The 22,040-nt window shown below is 40.6% G+C and overlaps 1 protein-coding gene across 2 annotated transcripts in view; it reads right to left on the bottom strand.

The window, feature by feature from the left end:
- LOC117952270 (voltage-dependent T-type calcium channel subunit alpha-1I-like) overlaps window positions 1-22,040 on the bottom strand; it is a 237,219-nt gene that overhangs the window by 125,903 nt on the left and 89,276 nt on the right. For both annotated transcript variants that reach the window (XM_034884421.1, XM_034884426.1), the window contains 2 exons: window positions 21,343-21,454; window positions 14,467-14,600 (listed from right to left, as the gene is read on the bottom strand). In XM_034884421.1, coding sequence (XP_034740312.1) covers window positions 14,467-14,600; window positions 21,343-21,454 — 246 coding nt within the window. The remainder of the gene's footprint in view (window positions 1-14,466; window positions 14,601-21,342; window positions 21,455-22,040) is intronic.

Here is a 22,040-nt window from a genome sequence, read left to right as displayed (position 1 = left end):
TTAAATAACATCCAGTTGGTGAAAGCATTACATGTGCTTTTTTGTTTTAACACCATGCCTGGTTTATCTTAACTGGGAAAACTAATCAGATGTCATATGAGAGTCAACAGAAACTGGACTAAACAGACTTAGATACACAGTTCTGAACAAACTGCTCGACTAACAAGGGTTGAAAATAATCTGGTAGCAAATTAACAGTATGTATCTATATTCTATATTAGTCATTTGGAATTAGGGGAATAATCAGCTATGGAGGCACATCTGTTGAGCCAGTTGGTGCTATACGATACCAGACTGATTCCCAGGCTTCATTTACTGTGCGCTTAGTGTCAAAAACTATTCAGCATCATTAACTTAAGAACCTCATGGATCATCTTCTAATTAAACTAATTAGAATATGTGCATACTGTACCATGTGCAACAACACAGTGCACAGACAAATACATTAAAAGACTAAATGAAACACTTAAATGAAACACTTCATTCAGTTTGTGCCCATCACCCATAGCATTAAATATGCACTGCAAATTTTTAGAATGCATGAATAGAATAAAATTACGGATACACAAGCACACACTGAACACTAATGCGTTGGATATGTTACACATCGGTGCCACATATTCCTAAGGCATGCAGCAGCATTATGGGTGGTGCTTGAAAGTGTGTCGTCAATAATTGCGTGTGTACTATACATGAGCCGAGGCTCCTGCTACTTTCTTAAAAGTTAACAATTGTCCATTATTATAAAAGAATGGAAACTATGTTAAATTGCTAATTATGGCAGTCCACTTGCTTTTGGTTTGTTTTTGAACTATTGAACAAACTGACTTTTGGGAACATACTGATCATACGGATGGAAGTGGCAAGAATCATTCAAGCCCACAAAAGCTTCTGTTTTCTATGAAATTATGTCTTTGCCCCAATTATTCAATATCTTAATTCTCAACTCGTTATCAAAATAATCAATGTCAGAAAATCATCAAACTTGCAGATGACACGCTGGTGTCATTGTTGGTGTAATCTTGTAAAATTATGAATAATCATAGACGGTTAATATTAATGGACTGACATGTGTGACATCACCCATTGGTTTGTGGAGACGTGCTATGAGTCATTGAGTTTGCCATTATGGCCGCAGCCGTCCTGGTTTCGGATATGATGATTTTAGAGCAGAGGGAGGAGGGAAGGAGGAGCCCTTACACACTACATTAGGTTACACACTTTCACTGACATCACATTATAGCCTTACCCTAAAACACCCCCTACTTTATCGCCAATTTTAAAATCAACAAGCTCATAATTCAAAAAGTGACCATCGTTCTGTGTAGAAGACTTAAAACTAGCGATTGAGACCATAAACTCATGTGTCTCAAATGTTGACTGAGGTAATAAATCAAGTGAGAAGTGAGTCACTTTCTAACAGACTTCTACAGAAACCGACCTCCTTTTGCAACCGCACGTGTCATCCCCTGCTGGAATTAAGATAGAATGCAGGTTTAAGGCACTTCCGCATTTGTAGCACTTCGCCAAACCGGCTGCTTTGTCCATTAATATTATACAGTCTATGTAAATAATTAGAAGATGTTCCTTCAAAGTGAAGGTTGAAATGCCCCTGTTTATTCTCAAAAGAACATGAGTAGTTATTTTCAACCTTATCCAATAATATGCTTATTTCAATCCAATATTGAAGAAAACCATATGAGCAGATAAAACTTATTTCTGTAAATGGAGGGGGAGAACATTTGATATCCATGTAAATATAGTTCTGCTTAAGAAAAATCAAGATTATTTATGGTCTCCCATCTGCTCTCCTCACCAGTACACGGCTTGGCACCATGTATTGTAAGGGGGAGACAGTTAAGATATATACAGAAAGCATATGCTTGATATATGAGGAACTGCATACTTACAGTGTACACTTATAAGCACACATAAACAGGAAAACAATGCGAGAATAGAGATAAACAGATGGCCCAGATAACAAAAAGTCTGAATCAGTTGGATCAGACACCAAACGGTCTTTACCCTGCCAGCTCCTTAGTACAAAGTCTGTGTCATCTCTGATTTAGCCCAAATTGTGAGAAGTGAGCGAGTGGGCATGTTGATGATGTTACAGGGTTAATTATGTATTGATTAAAACAAAAGTATCTATATTGATGTAGAATGTTTAAAAAATATATATTAATTGAATGCCTAAAGCAAAGATCTTCAACATGGGGTCCTCAACCCCTAAGGTGTCCTCAGAGTTACTGCACTATTTCTTTTCCAAAAGTGAAATATGTCTGAAAATAGTTTAAAGGTTGTATCAGAATACAGTACTGTGGTTTGATTTTCAAAAAAACATGTTTTTGTTGTACTGCACATTGCTGCAGCTCCTCTGTTCACCCTGTATGTTGAGCTCCCTGTTTAAGCTACAGAGTGAGGCATCACGCTTCTGTTCAATCTTTGTTGGGAGTCGCACATGCTCAGTACCTAGATCAGCACTGTTAGCTAGTTGGAGAGTATAAGGACGTGTCTCGCTAGCAGCTGGGCGAGCATTATAATATGTTAAAAGCCAAAAGACATGGCAATTATATATTATACAATTTCTGTAGTTGGGGCTCCCTGCTCCGTGTGTCTTTTAGCTAAAGGGTCCTTGACCTAAAAAACTTTGAAGACCCCTGGCCTATTGGAACTCTTTCTATAAACACAACCATCTTCTGAGCTATTCAAAACATAAGAGGACCACCTGTGCTTTAAAAGTGCAGTAAACAGTAGCCATATTTCCATCTAATTGTCAAGCAAATTTTAAGCAAACTTTACTGATAAGAAAATGCGAATTAGAAATATCAACTGGTTTAGGGCACCCAGATAGCTCAGTTGGTAGAGCGGGTGCCCATATATAGAGGTTTACTCCTTGACGCAGCCGGCCCGGGTTCGAGTCCGGCCTGCGGCCCTTTGCTGCATGTCACTCCCCCTCTCTCTCCCCTTTCATATCCTAAACTGTCCTGTCCATTAAAAGCCTAAAACGCCCCAAAAAATAATCCTTAAAAAAAAGAAAAAAAGAAATATCAACTGGTTTAGAGTGAATAAATTACGCAAAACGAAGTTTTGCCACAAGTTGACATCACGCATGGTTGTAGATTGCAAACAGGCATGCTAAATCAAAGAGTTTAGAAGCCAAGTTCTGTGGGTGAATGGAGAGAGGTAACATTGTACAAGTCGGCTACCTCTGCAGAATACAGGGTTGGGGCAGAGACATTTGGTTTCAGCAAGATAACCGTTCACCGCTGTGTGTACAGGGTGTATAGGGCCATACGATTCAAGCTGTTGAACCAATTCGTCAATCTACCCAATGTGGCTGAGGCACAGGCAATAGCGAACTGCAACTACGCACTTTGTGCCACAATACTGCGCACTCGATGGGAACCGTATCCCAATCCTTTTCCCATCCGATGGATACTGGGACGATAGTCATGTGAGTTCCATGTTCGCTACGCCATAACGTATTCGGCAAAGCTGTTTCCATCTCCCATTTTGCGCATTAATTCTTTTTCGCAAAAGGCAAAAACCACCACCACAAGCCTTTTTTAACTTTGCCTTTTCAATCAACATTCTTTAATGCGATTCTTCAAAATGCACATAAAAATACGTTGATGGAAACACAGCTACTGTCTTCAGTATCAGGAATAACTATGTTGTATTGTTATCATTTTAAACCATATACTACCATTTGAAGTGGCTAAAAAAGCTGATAAATCCTGTCTGCACCTTTCTAGCTTGGCAAGAATCATGCGCCACTGCGGTGAATCTTGCAGCAGCTAAACTTCTGAGCAGTATCGCCCATCAGAAGCCAATCACGCAACCAGCATCTATGGCTGCAACAATAGTGGCGAGCAATTAGCTGGCTCAGATTGCCTATTGAACAGTGGTGGTTCTGCTCACACGTGTAATGCTCAGAGCAGAACAATCCAGTGAGCGAGCAACAGCCTGAGCAACAGAGGACACAGTCCTGGTTGTCATTCTTAAAATAGGTTTGATAAGAATGCATTGAGAGCATAAAATGTGTAAATTTATGAGCCTTGACATTTCTCCGTCAATCCTCTTTGATGTCCCTTCCTGTCTCCACAATATATTGCTAATATTTTTCATTCATGCTCTCTCAACACATCACCGGGTCTTTACCTTCTCTCCCGCTCCCTTTGCTGAGTGTTGGAGACAGATAGAGGGCGTAAAGGGAGAGAGGAGGAGCTGGGAGGATGAATGGCTCCTGAGAGAGGAGGTGTAAAGCTGGGCCTGCACTCACAGATATGGCCTCTCCAAAAGTACCCAGATGACAGACTGTCACAAAAGGTTACACGCAAATACACAAATGCACGTAGAGCGAGCAGCCGCCATACTCTAGCCCACGTGCAGGACTTGTGAACGGACAGTTTAGAGACGATGTGACCGGCAGGTAACGTTAACTAGTCCCTATTCGCAAACAACGTTACATCATGAATGATAGGGAACCCAGCAACGGAGATTATGAACTTTCCCTCCATTTCTCGGAACTAATGTTTAGGTAGGAACAAAAGTTTACATCGTATGAGCACCTCTTCCTCCTCTCCCTCAGTATGCAACCTCATCCCATTAATGCATGTTACTAACTCAACTTCTTCCCTTTCCCGGAGTCTTGTGCTCTCACCCCTCTTCTCTCTCCTCCTATCGCTTCCTGCAGGTGTTTCTGGCTCTGTATGTGTGGAATCTGGATCTGTGGTTGAGGTCACCTGCTGACTCCATGTTCCTGCTCGACACCCTCTGCTACAATTCTCCATGTCTCTCTTTCTGTCTCTCTCTCTCTTTCTCTGCATCTCAGGTTTCTCACTCTTAAAAGGAAGTTTTTCCTCGTCTCTGTCGCCTAGTGCTTTCTGTTGCTGGCAATTGCTGGGTTTCTGTAAATAACATCACAGAGTACGGTCTAGACCTGCTCTTTTATGAAAATCGCAATGACATAACTGTTGTTGTGAATTAGCGCTATATAAATACAATTGAATTGAACTGCGTCATAGCTCATGACCATAAAGCTGCTTTCATCTTTCTGATTGACGCTCTGCTCACTCAAAACGCCCAAAACGCGATACTGACTGATTTGCCCTTCCTTGCAGCTGAGCGAAGCCGGCTTCCACTGAAAATAAACAACTTCCGGTAACTTTAGAAACTCAAGTCGGTGGAGTTCTGTTCGTACAGTAAGAAGGGCAGGTTCCAAGGCAGAGTCACTTTGAGCGGGAAAAAATAAGAATCCAGGGTCAAAAGAAAGGCTGTCAAGCTTGAAATGGATATTTGAAGATAGGTAAAGACTTTGAGAGGAGGCAACTGTGGAACTTGTAGCATCAGTTTTGAAGAAAAAAAAAAAAAAAGAGACTAGGTTCGGTAGTTGCTCAAGCTGACCTTCAAAAGCATGAAGAAGCTATCCTAGAGATTTATAGCTAAGATAATCAGTTTTAGCCCACTTCCTTTTTTAAGACACTTGGTCATTAATGAGCCATTTAACTCATGTATTTAATTTACTGTATTTTATGACAAGGATTTGTTTGTTCATGATAGTTAACTTTGACACTAAAAACAGAATTTGGCAGAGTTCCCAGATGTCAATCAAAGCCAAGATTCCCCTTGCTCCCAGTGCTGTTTCCAAAAAAACTCTACAACTAAACGTAATGCAGGCAAGGCAAGAGCCCCACTGTAATGCTGATTATTTGCAGGTGTCAACAGTGAAACACTAAAGGCTTCACCTTCACTTTTTTCTTTTTCTCCCTCCCTGTCTACTCTGCTGCAGGAGAACACAGTGGTGCAGCCTTTCAACAAATTAGAATCAGAGTCACTCATTGTGAGTAATGTTATTACAGCAACCAAGAGTCATGCTGCTGTAATTTTACCCTACTGGAGATCTGTATAAGGAGAGACTGATCTCCTATTGCAATGTTTTATGTTGTGCATAAAAGAACTGCCATTATTATCTCTATTATTATGCGATCTAGCATAATGGAAACTATCTAGCCAACTGAGAAGTTCATTTGAGTCATAGTGCATACAAAAATCTTGACAAACAAACATCCAGCAGGCGGGGGGGGGGGGGGGGGGGGGGGGGGGGGGGGGGGGGGGGGGCGAAATCCCTTCAAAGAGCAAACTTCTGGTTTAGTGTTGGACACCTGCCTTCTCCACACCGGTCCACACAAACAAACAGCATTCTCACACATTGCTTTATACAATCTGCCTGTGTGCAGGAGTCTGCTTCAGCTTCATAGGCAAGCAAAGCAGAGCCTGGTGTGAGCCTCATGCTGCTCTTAATCCCTTTCCTGCAGCTCGCCTACTGTTTGCGTTTGTCGCACACAAGTTCCCAGGGGTGCAATATATTAGCACCCTCCCCCCCATCATCATCATTTGCCCCTACACAAGCTGCAGGTGGGGAATGAAAGACTGGGGAGTAATTGGTGCTGGTGGCATCTCTCGCGCTGAGCATTGGTGTTTGGGGCACAGAGGCGAGGTGACAGATCTCAATGGCTGCTGCTTAGAGGATGATTACTGAAGGAAAAGTGTGGTGAGGAAGGGTGAAGAAAGACATACTGCTGAATATGTGACATCAGAGGGGAGGAAACAGACTAGATAAAACATTAGAAGAAAGCAAGATGGAAACAGCTGTATCTTCTCTAGCCTAAGGCCTGGAACAGTGTGTGGCTGGTGACTGTTGAAATTCATGGGAAATCTAGAGAAAGCAGGGCAGTGAAAGTGAATGAGAAATGTTCACCCTTCCTAGAGGGGAAAGGAAGAGGAGGATGAAGGGAGTAAAAAAGGCAGAGGAAATGTGTAAGATAGAAAAATGCAAGTCAAGTTAAAAATGGAAAGCTACAGGGGGACAATGGAAAAGAAAAGCTTAATAATTCATCTACGGAAGTCGTGACGGAAATACACATTTTGGAACAACTATTTGATTATCAATTAAGGGAAAATGTTGGAGGAGAATGAACATGTGATTTTATCTCATGTATATTGAGGTCTTCAGTGTGGTTTGTGGTGTGGACGTTTTCCAAGCCTGTCTTTTTTGACAACCACATGTTTATATATGTTTGGCCATCAGCTCTGTGTTAGCATTTTGCTTTTCACTCTAGAGTTAACCTGCAAACTAGAGCATTGTGTTGGTTTCCTTAAAACCCAAGACCCAGGATTATTTTATTCCACATGTAAACACATTTTTTGGAAAACAATTCCTTTATTAGCTGCTGCGTTTTACTAGTCATGGTGAGTTCAACTCAGCCGACGAAAACAGTACGAGTATAATGTATTGTTTTTGCTCTTTAGAAGCTTTGTCCAGTTAGAAAATCATCAAATAAGCCATCAAGGCTGTCTCTTTACTAGGATCATAGACCTAAGACAAGATTTTTGCCATTGAGTTTTTAGTAATGAAAAAGTAGGACCCAGCATTTTTGGGGACCCAGTCTATATTAACATTAAAAGACAATTTTCTCATTTCCCAAAACACACATTTGAATGCACTGCTAACCTGTAACTTCGTGTAGCAGGCAGATTTTAGTCACAGTCCGTGTAATTACTCCAGACTTGGTCTGCAGACATACTGAGCAAACAAGTCCATTTTTGTCCAACCCTCTTCCAAGCAGTCAGGAGCCCCATGGGGCACAGGGATTAATTATGACATTAACATCTCCTGCTTTAAGATTTCTCTTTTTTTAATTCCAATTTGCCTTTCCTGCAGCAAAGGTAAATATTCTCATATCCGTTTCCAGAAAAGATCAGAGATGTATTGAACTTGCTTCCATCTTCTTTTTACATACAGATCATGTGATCCAAATAATCAGGAGGATTAAAACACCATCTAAGACCATGTTGCTGCAACATTCCTTGAGTCTGTGCATGATTCAGAGTTGAAAGAGGCTCCCTTAGCTCTTCTTCCGCTCCTTTGAGGTTAATTGTCAGATTGGATATGAGCAACTTGACCTCTCCTAGTAATAAAGTGACAAAAAGCTTTAATACATGCATCTGTATCCAGAGAACTTGCCACTTCCAGATGTACTGCTCTGCTTGACATACAAGTAAATATAACTCCATAGTGCTTTACTGTGCTTCATCCTTTCCTTACGTTAAGACATGTTATGTACTCCTCATTAAACTGCTTATCGCTCAGAAACTTCCTCTTCGGCTAAATCGCCCTTGCATCACTACAGAGAAGTTGTTGGGCTGAGAAAGGTTTTCCTTTCTAAAGGGCAATTTCAAACTGTGGTGACGCTCTACAAGTATTTCAAAATTGTCCACAATTTCCATGAACTTTATGTCCTCTCTTGACATACCTCTTTTTTGTGTAGCTCTCTCATTGAACTCATGATTATACTGCTGACTTAGCAATTCCCCCAATCTTAACCCAGAAACTTTGTTGACAACTGCTGAAGAAATGTTGCAGTTGTTACCTATTAAAGTTCCATTAATAACCCAACGCTGTTCTCACAGCATCCGGTTCGTCCCCACGGCTGTTAATGATATCCCAACGTTCCAACATCTTAGGCATGTCGCTTCCAATCAATAGGTCCACATCAGCCTTAATGCTCGGGATTTAAACATTGGCATTTTGCCAAATCTCCTTCGGTCACAAAGCTATCTGTACTGACAGGCATTTTCTCTTTAGTGAGGACTTCTGGGAGATTATAGAAGAGGTTGATCTCCAACCCAGACACTTCCAAGTCGGAACATTCATATGCCGGCGCAATCTTTTCCTTCCCCATGGTTTGCAGAAAAAAGTGCGTTCTTCTACCAGCCAGATTGAGTCTTTTCATGAGATGTTCTGAACAGAAGGAGGCAGTACTGCCAGGGTCAAAAAATGCGTAGATGGTAATTATCCAGTCTCCTTTGATGGATTTGACTTGGACTGGCAAGATCAAAAGAAGCCAGCGATCCCTACCGACCCATGTAGGACTCCAGGTTTTGTTAGATGCTGTTGCATGTGACCTTTTGTTGAAATGTTGTTTGTCTGTGTTGGCTTAATTTCTCTTGTCGATATGAAGCACACTTGAATGGTTCTGACCACAACTCCTGCAGTTTCAGACGCTCACTGTAATCAGGACTCCTATGTCCTACACATAGGCCACCGAAGCAGAGTGATTTCTCCCTCAGAAAGTGTATTTTATCTCGATGCATCTTCCTTTCAAACCTTTGACATTCTACCAAAGAGTGATCCTGAGAAGAAAAAACACAAGTAGACTCAACTGTAGAGACATGTGAGACGACCTTTAAGTCTCTGGGGCTCTCATTTGATGACACGGTGGCTGCAAAGCTATTTCCCTTAAGTCTTTTCCATGTCTGTGTTTTTTTTACCTGTTAACAACCCTTGATCCAGAATTTTCTGACGACGTTTCCTGAATGTCGCCAAATAAAGGGTCTAAGAGGACTTTGACATGTTTTTCAATGAAGGCAATTAATCCCTTAAACAGAGCTCTGTGGTTGGATTATTTTCAGAATGTCAGGTACAACATTGTTCTCTTAACCAAAATGGCAATCTGGACATCACTCCTCTCATGTTGCTCGTCATATCCAACTCTTGCATGTACTGCAACTTCTCCATGAAATTACAACATGAACGCAGGAACAGAGAGTAGGCTTGTAATACATTCACATATTCTGATTTTATTGAGTGCCAAGCCAAAGCCTTTTCCATGTATGCAGCAGCAATTTTATATTAATTTCCAAAATGGTCACAACCTTTTTGCATGAGCACAACCTTCAGCAGGATCAACATGTTAGCAGCTACGTGCCAGCTCCCTTGGCTGCCCTCTGGTAAACTGCTCGAGGTAATAAATGCAGTCACCAGTGCTGGCCTTTTCCTCCACACCTTGTTCAAATGCTCCTTTAAATTAGATATATTGAAGAGGATCCCCATCAAATAGAGCGATATCTCTGGCAGGCAATACCATTAAACATTGCTGTTGAAACAGGGAATTTGTGATTTAATTTTGCCCTTGCATAATGGTGCAAATATCTCCAAGATGCATGTCATCCATTGGTTGAGCATTGAATGGTTAGGGCTGACTTTCATCCTCTAACCACAGGTTATGCCGAGTAGGATGCCTTTTATTTGCTGGCTGAGCATGAAGCAAAGAGGGCTGTAACTGTGGCTCCATGGAACTGTACTTTTGTGAGTTGTGAGGATAAACCCGGTTTGTGGTTGAGTACACTCCTTTGGTTGAGTAATTTGTTGCCAACTAGCCTCCTGTGGCTCCTTAACATTTGGTGTTGGGTTAGTTGCTGGCAATGTCCAATCTTTCTTTGAATGGGGTTTGTTCTGCCGCAGAGCTCCGTTGCCAAAGCATTCATCTCACTTGCTTCTTTTCTTTGTGCCTTTTTCAGGTAGGAATTCATTGCGTTTGATGATGTCCTTGAAACACTTTGCAAGTCTGAGGCCTGTAAAACTGCTAATTTAGCAGTGGATCCTTCTAGCAAAGCGTCTAGCTCCAGCTGTTCCTTTTGCCTTTTTTTTAGCTTTTGCTGTTCCCTAGTCTCTATTTTCTTTAAAGCTTCCACACAAACTAGCAGTGCAGCTCTGTCTGCCTCTTCCTTGACTCTGGCAGAGAAAGCAGTGGTTGTTTTTTCCACTCTTTTTGCTTGTGTGCTTGCTTGAAACATTTGAAACACCTCTGGATTTACATTATCATCATCATCTTCATCATCATTGTGAACCTTATTTCCAAGCTGTTCAGAACCTCTTACCCACATTTTCACACTGGAAATAAGATCATTGTTATGTAACATTTTTGCTTTGAACCACATGTTATGCTTTTCCCTTTCATCATCAGGTAGCAAACCCATTAAGGAACCATGAATACCTTTTGCTTCAACACAGAGATTTACCAGATCATCAAGAGCACACTTTACCTGTGATTTATTATCGCCTTTCAGTTTAAGCTCTTGCATCTTTTTCCTGAAATTACTAAGCATATCAAGCTTAGCTTTCCTGTCACTCTGTAACCTTTCCAGCCTTTCAATTTGTGCAGTTGTTCAATTAGCAGTTAATTTCACAACACATTTTTTCCTTTCTTTTCTTATGCATCCCAGTCATTTGAGCTAATGTTCTTTTTAGCCGATTGCGCAATAGCCTTGGACCTGTCAATTCAGTAGTCCACAAAGTCAATTGTCATTTGCCTTTGACCACCAATGCATTGGATTAATGATCCAATGAAATGGCCATTGATGGTGTAGCGCTACTCAGACCTCAAGTTGGAGCCCTGCCAATCCCTGTGGATGATGTTTGCTGTCCGGTATTTGAAGAGCAGCTCCTTTCCTAGCGTCCTTGATCCGATGGTTAAAACATGGTTAACACCGCTACACCGTCCACCGCCTCTCGCTGATCAGTCGGTAGCTACAGCTGTTCGGTGAAAAGATGTCCATTTCCAACAGCTTCCAACATCTATTGCCGCAGAGATGAAACTTCTCCAATTGTTGAGTAAAGTTTTTGACTTATTATATTGGTTAAGACTAAAACTTAAAGCCAGTGAGGGGCTGCTATGCGGACTTAAACAAACAAACTATGGTTTGTAAACTAGCTGACGTGGTCTCTTGTACCTGACACTGCTCTATAACCTCGTTGGGAAATCACAGACTCCAAAAGGACCAGACTAAACTTCGCCCCTGCTGCTGTACCCCTTAAAGACAATTCACATTTTAATCAGTATATGTCCTTGTACAAAATAAGACAAGAGCTCTATCACTAGATACACTAGTGAGGGTAGATTAAGGATGATTAAATTAGTCCACAGCTTCTTTATAGACAGTATACCTTTTTCTTAATGATGACAAAGTTTCTTAATTATGACAAAAGCCACTGAAACTTAATAGAGATAGTTTTTGTGTTGTTATTGACAATTCATAATTGCTTTCCTGTGCGCAGCATGCCGAAGTGAATTATGACATTTGGAAAGTCTCCAACATAATGGGGAATGTCTCTTTAAAAACATATCAAAAGTCAACAGAACATACGGATTAGAGATATTTACACATCATCCCCAGACAACCTGGCTGTGTCATCTGCTTTAAAGGGGATCTGTGTACCGGTCATAGGGGGGTACTGCTCTACATGATAATCATCTCTTTGAAAAACATAATGATAATAGGATACAACTTCATTGTTTGGAATCATCATGTTAATCACTTTAATTCTCATGCTCTGGAAATGTCTGCTTCTTGGCAGAGTTTATTTTCTGTTGTGTTCCTTATTCTGTCACCGACTCCATAGTTTAACAATCAAGTAAAATTAAAGCCTACCAAAATGGTATTTGTGCTTCTGAGAATGCAGAGCTCTTTGTATTAATTCCTGAAAACAATGTGAGTGATGCACAGATCAAGTGTTAGTCATGTCTTTAAGGAAATAATATTTAGATATTCATTAGTGCTCCAGCAGTGAAAATGATGAATTCATCTCAGCTCTTAGCTGGTGTGAATTTCGGTGGCAATGAAAAACTATAATGTTTTCTGTGGCAATAAAACACAAGAGTGTGTAAAGCAACAAGAGGGTACAGAATTCTGGTAACAGAAGTTTATTCATTTATCATCACTTGAATTTACTCATTCTGTCGCCTTAGACTATAGTAGCCTATTAATTGGTGGGGCATGCATGCACCTACAACCTCAAATGGCTGTGAAGCCATTCCTCTTGGGTGTGAAAACAACCACGGGATTTTGCGATGGCAGATATGTGATTTGAGCACGAATTCAAAAGCGAAACTACTGTTGAATCCATCTGCTGATTAAATACCATCAACAAAGCTAATAGGGACTTTAAGGCACTACAATTAAAGGGACAGCTTAAGCGTTCTAGAAATATTCCAAGCAGTTGCCGGAATGATAAATCAAATATCACTATGCAACACTGTGGGTCATATTTTAACTATCTCAGCGCCAGGCATGAAGCACCTGGTGCAGGCATTTATGGCGTGTATGAATTCCCTTTTGCTAGTTTAATGGTGGAAAAAAGGTTCTGTGGGCCAGGCGCATGGTTCAAAAAGGTTGTACTTAGTGTCTTCATTAACTCATAGGTGTGTTTTGGGCGTAACATGCAATAAACCAATCAGAGTTTCATCTCTCTTTCAGGTTTAAGCCTGGCGCGTTTCTACTTTGGTTAATTGCTATTATAATGGCAGCAATATGCCAAGAATGCACCTGAACACACCTCCCTGTAAGACCGGCACGCCCATGGGCGCAGGTGCACTTTTGATTTAAACGACATGGGCACCGGACGGGAAATCCGCTTAAACAAGCAAAACGGGTGCATAATAGGGTCCTCTAACTCTGCTGTAGCGGCTACTTCTTGCAGAGAACCAACGTAAATATATCACATTGAGAGTTTACGACATGAAAATTTCAGGTCCAGCTATTTAGATTTTACATGTGTTTTGCTTTTAATGTGTTGCTGGGTACTGCAAGTTACACGTCCTGTCGTAGTAGTTGGTTGGACTACAACATCAGCGGTAAGTGTCGGGATAAAATCAGAATGAGCAAAGTAGTAAACTTTTCTTTTTCTTGAAATGTCGTAGCTGTTCCTATAACTGTCCCTTCAACAGTCCCTTCAGCTGTTGCTGATTAAAGTCCTAACTGTGTAACAAATGTGTATAATGAATGTACTTTCAAGAATGTAGGGTTCTGGTACCCATGGTAACACACGTGTGCAGGGATTTTTCCCTGATCAATTAAAACTTTAAACAGCAGTGTGTTACGGTACATAGCAACCCCTCATTAGTGCAGTGATCCCAAAGCATCTATCCCATAATATGATACAAGACGCCTTTTTCTTGAAATGTTTATTCCTACTTTTTTCCCTGTGTCACCTGCTATTTTTCATGTCAACTAAGGGTCAGTTGCATTAACGCTTTAAATCAGTAATTTCTTCGAGAGCTATTTGTGAAGCCAGAGAACACAGCAAAATAAATAAGTTGGCCGTAACAGTATGAGCATGTCCTAAATTTCAGAACATAAGGTAATTTCAGCTCATTCATTAAAAGTGCATTGCGGTAATTAGCTCAGACGAATTTAATTTTGCTGTGTTATTGTCAGCTATGTCCCAAGTAAAAGCCAGTGACTTTCAACATGTTAATATGTAAAGTCATGTTACATATTTAATACTGACATGATTGGCCACGCATGGTAGCACAATGAACCAACTGTCGGGATGGCACAAGCCATAGAAAAGGGGAATTGGAGCCTGGACCCATGATGAATCATAATTAAAATGTTGAACTTTTAACTAATTCACTAAGACTAATAATTACAATTATGAAACTTATTAGGACAATGCATTACTGGAAATAAAATATATTCTGTTGTCATTAAATCCTACAATTGAGTTTTAGAAATTATGCTTAATAGAATAGTTTTCATTCCGTGCTGTAAATCATTCACATTAATATAAGTCCACTGCCATGCAAAAAGGATAGAGTAAAGGAAAGAGGAGGCCCTCACCCTGCCATGACGATAAAGAAATCCAGTCGGTTCCAAGTGTCCCCGAGGTAACAGCGCTGACCAAAGATTCCCAGGGCCATCATCTTTATAACCATCTCCATTGCAAAGAAGATGTAGATGAATGCATCAAAAGCCTGACAGAAAGACATAGGGAGACAGAGACATGTTGTCAAGAATGGAACTTTCAAAGTACTTCAGGTACCACGAACAAACATCCATTTATCTCCATTGGATGTGGACATCTATAAATCTTAAGCAGAATTAACACAAAACAACCACACTTTGTATTTGAGGCAAGTGTAAAATATTTTCGTTATTTTGGGTGAACCAACTCTTTCTGTTTTAGTTACTAGTAGATTAGGATGGGGTAAAACTGTGGCTTTCAACTTAGATCAGGGGTTTAAGGTTTTTTAAGCCAAGGACCCCTTCACTGAGAGAGACGGATCAGGGACTACATATATTGTAGAAAATAAAAATTACATATTAAATTGAGCCTATTACGTGTGGGCAGCCTTAACCCTTTATACATACCTTTTAAGTCCAAAGGATACTAAGCTTTTAAAACTACAATTTTTTCATGATTTTCTAAATCATGTTTTAGTGTTAAAAACACATTTGCCACAGTGAATCCTAAGGATTAACTGGATCTGTAGATGGTTACCTTGGTAACTACCTTACCTATAGGCAAGTAAGCCTATCTATGTTTTATTTCAGAAATAGGCTGATTTGTATTTCCTAATCATATGTTGGATTAATGTTGAGCGATATTAGTTTTTGAAAAGAGCTTTTAAAGAATTTACAAAAATGTGGTGGGCCCCTGCAGTTACTCCGCGGACCCCCTGCTGAAGACCTCTGACCTAGAGGTTTAGACTCCACAAGAGATTGTGGAAGGAATCAAAGGGGTTGCTACAAGAATTCCGTTCTGAATTCTGTTATACAAAACAATGTTTCTGACTTTCATCTTTTCTTTTATCTTGTGGAATTACTGTATGGCTGCATCATCTATTGACGCCCTGTGTGTGAGGGCCCAAGAAGACATTGCTTTAGATTACATAGGGTGTCACCAGCTAAAACTGTTGGGAACCACTGTAATAAAATGGGTTTTGAATATGGTGTGATTGTTGATTCCTATTGTTCCCCTATGGCCCCTGAACTTAGGTTGTTTTATGCTTCTAACCAGAGCATGTGTAAACGGTATGTTTGTACACAAAGTCAGCTGTGTGGTAAATTACTTTGTTTATCTAGGAATCACCCATATAGCCCTTGTTAAGGTTCTGTAATTTGCTATTCCTTTACTTGCTTCTATTACAGTGTTCTTTTCTGCCTTTTTGCCTTGGTTCCTCTAAACTGTTCCATTGTATGTTATGTCTGAACTTACAACAAGCCTGGTCGTAAGAGTAAACAGTAGCAAATGGAAAAACACCACCTGGTGCTATGAATCTGTAGGAACATACACACATTGACAGAGTCAAAACTTTGAGTCAATGTGTCTATCCTGCCTGCTGTCAACAACACACAGTGGCGTGGGGAAAAGGTTGTTTTCTTGACTCATCTTTGTCAAATGGGCACTTTGGCCAATGCCAAGTTTTGTACACTCGGCCATCTCAGGGTTGCCCCAGCAATAGGAAGGTAGGGCTGTCCAAATCCACAATTGATCAAGTTTGTGAAGAGTGTCAAGCGCCTCATTAAAACTGTTTGCAGACTTTTAAAGAGTCTGTTTCAGTTACATATTTCATTAGATATTGCTTGTAAAATTGCCCATACTCTAACTATCGACAATTTAGATATTCAATACCACAATATCTATTTAGAAAAATCGTATATTTCTTATATATACACAGCTTGGCATTGGTCATATCCATGGTATCTGTAAGGTCTGAAGTCCTGTCTCATCCTCCATGTTATCTACAGCCTAACTGGCTTTATTTCTGTAATCAAGCTGAAGAAAATTAGTCCACTAATTGACAAGCTGATTCATATTCTGTCATTAGATTAATGGCATTACCATTACTACCTACATTACCATTACAACTAACCTTCATATTCAAGCAAAAGTGACAAACATTTGCAGGTTTCTTCTTTGGTGGGCTTTTCAAATATGACTTCTTATAACTTTTTTTGTCATGCTGTATATGACAGTAAAGTGAATGTATTAGCGTATTAGTGTTGGTTGATGTAGTCTGAAAAGGGTCATCTTGGGTTCTGGCAAACTATCAGCTGTAGACATTTTTCAGACCAAACAGTCACATTTTGTTGAGAAAATAATCTGCAGATTAATCCGTCATGAAAGTAATTGCTAGTTAACCCTAACCGTAACCCTAACCCCAGGACAGGTTTCAGTACCCTCCTCTCTTTCCTAGCCCTGTCTTCCTACTGCACGCATTTCTCTCAATCTCCTTTTCCTCCCAGTTTCTCTCCACACCTCTCTGCTAATCTGTGCCCGTATTATGAAAAGTAAGGATTTGGTGCACCCTCGTTTAGAAGAAGTCTTCCAGCTAATCCAGCCTTTTACCGACCAAAGTTGAAAAAATAGTTATCTAGCTTATGTGATCTTATCTAGCTACTGAGCATGTGTGACTCCCAACAAAGATAGAAGTGAGATGTCTCACTCTGTAGCCAAAACAGAGCTCTAAACACACAGGGTGAAAAGAGGATTTAAAAAAAAAATGTAAACCTATTCTGGTACAACCTCAAAATACAATTATGAACCTGAAAATGAGCATAATATGGGCGCTTTAAGGCTGTTTTATGCTTCTGTGTCGAATCAGCGCCGTAGCCTGACGGGCACCTCCCAAAAAATGTATCTACACGTTGCGGTGACACACGTCTCTCAGCTGTGGTTTGGTAGAGATGCATCCCCCACCAGACTCATCTCCTTGTTCTTCTTCTACTTAACAACATGAAATCAAGGAGAGAGGAACCTTTTCCTGATAAATGCTGTACGTATCACCATGGTCCGGGACTCTTTGTTCCTCTCACTTTGACCAGTACTCTCTCCAAAGCTATTTGCCACCACTCTCTCACTTCTCCATCTACCACACACACTCCACCCACACACACACATGCCGGCTCGACGCACACACCAGCGCACAAGTATAAACACAAGGCCATTTACGTAGGTTACGGCGAAAGCTCTGCGTGGAGCCTTTGCAGAAGCATAAAACGGCCTTTACTTCCATCTCTCTTCCTATAACCCTTTTGATTACCTTCTTTCTCCTATCTTTCCATGGGAATCCTATCTCTCCCTTCAAGTCTCTATTTCCTCCTTCCTTCCCACCCTATCCCCAATTGAGCAGTTTGCCCTAAATGCTGGGGTGATGGATAATAATTTGTTTGTGCAGTAATCAGAGATAACCCCTGCTTCGACAACCCCCCCCCCCAGCTTTAATCATGCATCTAATTAAAAGAGCGGAGCAAAAAAAATCCAAAGAAATCAAAGATCCCAGCTTGCTAATGCGTGTTATTGCTTAGATTAGCCAGTGTTCTTTTCTGTGTATATACAGGGGGATTAGAGATCAACTGACGCGCTCGGTGTTGCCTGTAATTAGATTTTTAGAGGGACGTACTGGAGGCAACATGATCTGAATCACTGATGTGAATCTTTGTTTTTTGTCATTTGCTTCAAAAGCAAGATACTGTAGCGATGCAGGACCGGCCTATTAATGTAGAGGAACGGTCAAAGTTTGCCAGCTTGACCTTTGTCAAAGCGGAAAGATGGACGAGATGGAGGTGCAGCACCTTATGTAAAGACCAAGGGCAAAGGAAACTTCCCCAAATGTCAAAACACATTCCTCCCTCTGACAATTCAACAGCTCTCTTTCTTACAGCTCTCACCCGGTTACTTTTTATCCTAGTCCTCTGTCTCTACTGTCTCTTTTTTCTTCCACATCTTTATACGTCTGTCATTATCCATCTCTCTCTGCTTTTTCCTTGTTTTGCACTCCCCTTCTATCCGTCTCCATTATTTTATGTTCTTGGCTTTTCAAACTTTTCATACTTTGGCGGGTAGAAAATTGCTTGTGTCTATTTGTGAGTGTATTTTATGTTTTGCAAGTATAGCCTGATTCATACTTAACTCATGAGGATGATATGACACAACATATAAATATATATATATATATATATATATATATATATATATATATATATATCCATCAGTATTCATTTTTTCCATTCACATCACAAGCACTGGCCTCCAGCCATGCTAGCGATTTGAGCTGAATGCTAACGTCAGCATGCTAACAAGCTCACATTGACAATGCTAACTTGTAGATGCTGAGCAGTTACTATATTCATCATGTTTACTATCTTTATTTTGTGTGATAGCATGCAAGGTTCCACACCTTTCACATCTTCAAAACATTCTTTAATCCAACTCAACAGGTGATTAACTCAAAGAGTACTTCTTTCATAAAAGACATTTCATGACACAGCTTTGGTGGAGTTGTGTACCCAAGCCCAGGCACTTCCTCTAGGGAAGGAACCCATTTGCGTGCAGTTCTCTTTCTAGGCCTTGTTATTGGTTCTCAAACATTTTCTATTTAGTAAGATGAAAACACTGCTGTCTCAACACAACAACGTGTGACATCTAGGAAGATTCTCACCCATTCAGTCAAAATGCATATTTAATTTCCCAGTTAATCCCAGTTTTGTCTTAAAAGTGCAGTAGGTAAGACTTGTAAAACTAACTTCCTGTTGTATTTGCTGAAACTGACCCCATGTTCCATTAGAACTACATGAATTCTGTAATAAAAAAAAAAAATCTGGTTCCTCTGGCACCCCCTACAACCTGCAGTGCAATTAGCAAAAATCCACAGCTCCCTGTTCAGATGCACCAATCAGGGCCAGGGGTGGGTGTTTAACTGCGTGTCAATCCCTGCTCATGCACACACATCATTCTCCCTTGTGGATAGATGGTCTTAGGAGATCATTTTGGGCTTTAGCAGACAGGAGGGAGGGACTGAGAAGTTGTCGATGTTCAAATATTTTGGCTAAATCCCGGATCTTCACAGTCCTAACTACAGCACCTGTAAAGACGTATGAACACACATCCGAGAGGCGTTAGAAGAGGATAAAGCCTTTATGATGAAATGAATGAATGAACTTATGTTGTGAAGTGTCTTTAGGACAAAACTACTATTTAAGTTGCCTCTGACTCTCACATAACAAACTAAGGAGCAAAAATTTTAGATAATCTGAATTTGGCTTATTGCACAAATCGTCTTTTTTCCCCCATTCCATCAACGCACCCATCCGTCTACTGTACAGGCGTATACTAGCTGACTAGCTTAATAAGTAACTAAGCTTCCAGAGGTCATTAGGTACAAGTTTGTCAGAGCTTAAAGATTCTGCTGGTGAGGAACCATTAAAATCATGGTATTGATCAACGGATTTTCTGAGAGGAGAGTATTGACTGTGGCGCTGTAGCGCACTAAATCCATGCTGATATTGAATAGGGTCTATAGATACTTGGTGGAGAAATTCTATTAGGTCCAACTCACCAGCCAGCTTCCCCAGTGAGCCAAATCAATCTACTGTGTGTGTTAGCTGTTATATGATGAGTGTGTTGCCTTGTATGTGTTCATGTGAGAATGTGAAAAATATAATAAAAAGCACAGGACGCCGGGGTGATTCAACAAGTGCTTCACACCGACAGACTGAAGACATACGTGCACACGCTCGCGCACAGACCGTTACACCCACTCAGGCCACCTTTTGTCATAAAGTGAGAAGGGATTCGGTGTCTTGCCAGATGACGAGGAAAGCTGCTGGGGTGCCGTGCGTGAGAAAGTCATGCTCGCTGCACCATAAAGACCACATGCTAGCAGTGAGTCACTGTGAGGAGTTACAGGCTCCAGCATGGCAGGGAGAGCAGAGCGCGAGGGCAGAGCGAGACATCCAACGGCTGAAAGGGAAGGGATACAGAGAAGAAGAGAGGGAGGGTGTGTGTGCATGTGAATTAGTGTGTCAACACGAGTATGTAGGAATAAAAGGATATACTGTGCACACTTCCTAGAAGCACACTCTTTGCTCTCTGCTTCTAGGAGTGTGAGAGCATGTATGTGTACGGATTTTTTTGCACTTGTGTATTCAAGTCTTTCTGCATTTGTAAGCTTAGGCTACGCTTACACGTGGCCGGCAACTTTCATTGACAGATATTTCAATCCCTCAGCTTCCAAAAATAACATTGTGCCAAGCTGTCAGTATTTAGCAAAGCGTGGAACACGTACCCGTGTATATATGCCATCAAGAGCATGCAAACCTGTAGGTGGCAGTGTAACGAGAAGCTCAAGCCCACGTTAGCCAATCAGAATCCCCAAAATAGAAACGGCAACAAATCACTTCCTCTCTCTTCTCTTCCTCAGCTGCCTGAAGATTTCAAAAATCTTGTTTGCGTGTAAACAAAGGGCACAAATGAAGGGAAGTGTCTGTTTTTCAAAATAACCAGGTACGTGTTAACAGGGCCTTAGTGTGTCTGCTTTTGTTTGGGTTCAAAATAAAATATGTATGGCTGAGTATAAGAGTGCAGATCTGTTACGCATGTTTGTAAGTGAATAAGTGCTTTTGCGCAGCATAGATGAAGGCATGTAGAGCAAAGAAATCAAGTATAACAGTTTTAAAAACCCTTTTAAAAACAGTAAATCTCTAGGTGGTTAAAAATAGAAAAAAGAGTAAAACAACAGTCTTGCATCACAATAGTGGTTCTGTGAAGCTGAAATGCTGATTGTAAAGAAGGCCACGTTTCAGATGCGTTTTGAAGATGTGCACAGATTTGGCTTCTGTGACATTTTATGCAGAGCTGCTTCCAATTTGAAGGTGGCAAAAGTATGATCACAAAAAATGTGTGTATGTTTGTGTGTGTGTGTGTGTGTGTACCTGTAGTATTTGGCATCGGTCTGAAGAGCAGTCGATGTTCTCGCAGGGCTGGTACATTCCCAGGGTGACGCAGTTCAACAAGATCACCATCATACTCACACGTTCGAACCACGTAGAAACATTAAGTGTTAAGGAAATCAGCTCGTAGAGTGGAGAGACACAGAACAGGATACAATGTGAGAGGACGATTTAGGAATCTGTGACTTTTCAGTCATACATTCTTTAATCATTAATTGATAATTATCACAGCCATGAATGATCAATAGGCGTGTGTTTGACTTTGACTCCAAAGCACATGCCTAATTCAACAACAATGGTGACAGAAATCTCTTCTGCGCCTTGGCTAAAAAGATGATGCTAAATTAAAATAAGGGGGGAAAATAGAGAAAAATGCACTTACATGCGGTTATTTGAAGCTAATGTATATGATACCTTCATGGTCAAATGCACTTATTGGAAGTCGGTTTGGATAAGCTACAGCTAAATTAAATGCAAAAATGTAAAAAAACAAAAGTGGTGAGAATGAACAAAAAAAGAGTCATTTAAAAACGGCAATGCCCCTTAAGTGAAACAGGCCCTCAAGGTGCATGAGTCAGAACTACAAATGATAGCTAGTATCATAGTGTGTGTGACCTTTAAACTGTACAGGCTGCACATAGTCTAAATATGACACAGAGCAGTTCCTCTAGTGTCAAATC

The sequence above is a fragment of the Etheostoma cragini genome, chromosome 2, assembly GCF_013103735.1.
Source record: "Etheostoma cragini isolate CJK2018 chromosome 2, CSU_Ecrag_1.0, whole genome shotgun sequence".
Taxonomy (NCBI): Eukaryota; Metazoa; Chordata; class Actinopteri; order Perciformes; family Percidae; genus Etheostoma; species Etheostoma cragini.
Note: the sequence above shows the minus strand (reverse complement) of the source record. Positions and strands in the feature narration are given on the sequence as shown.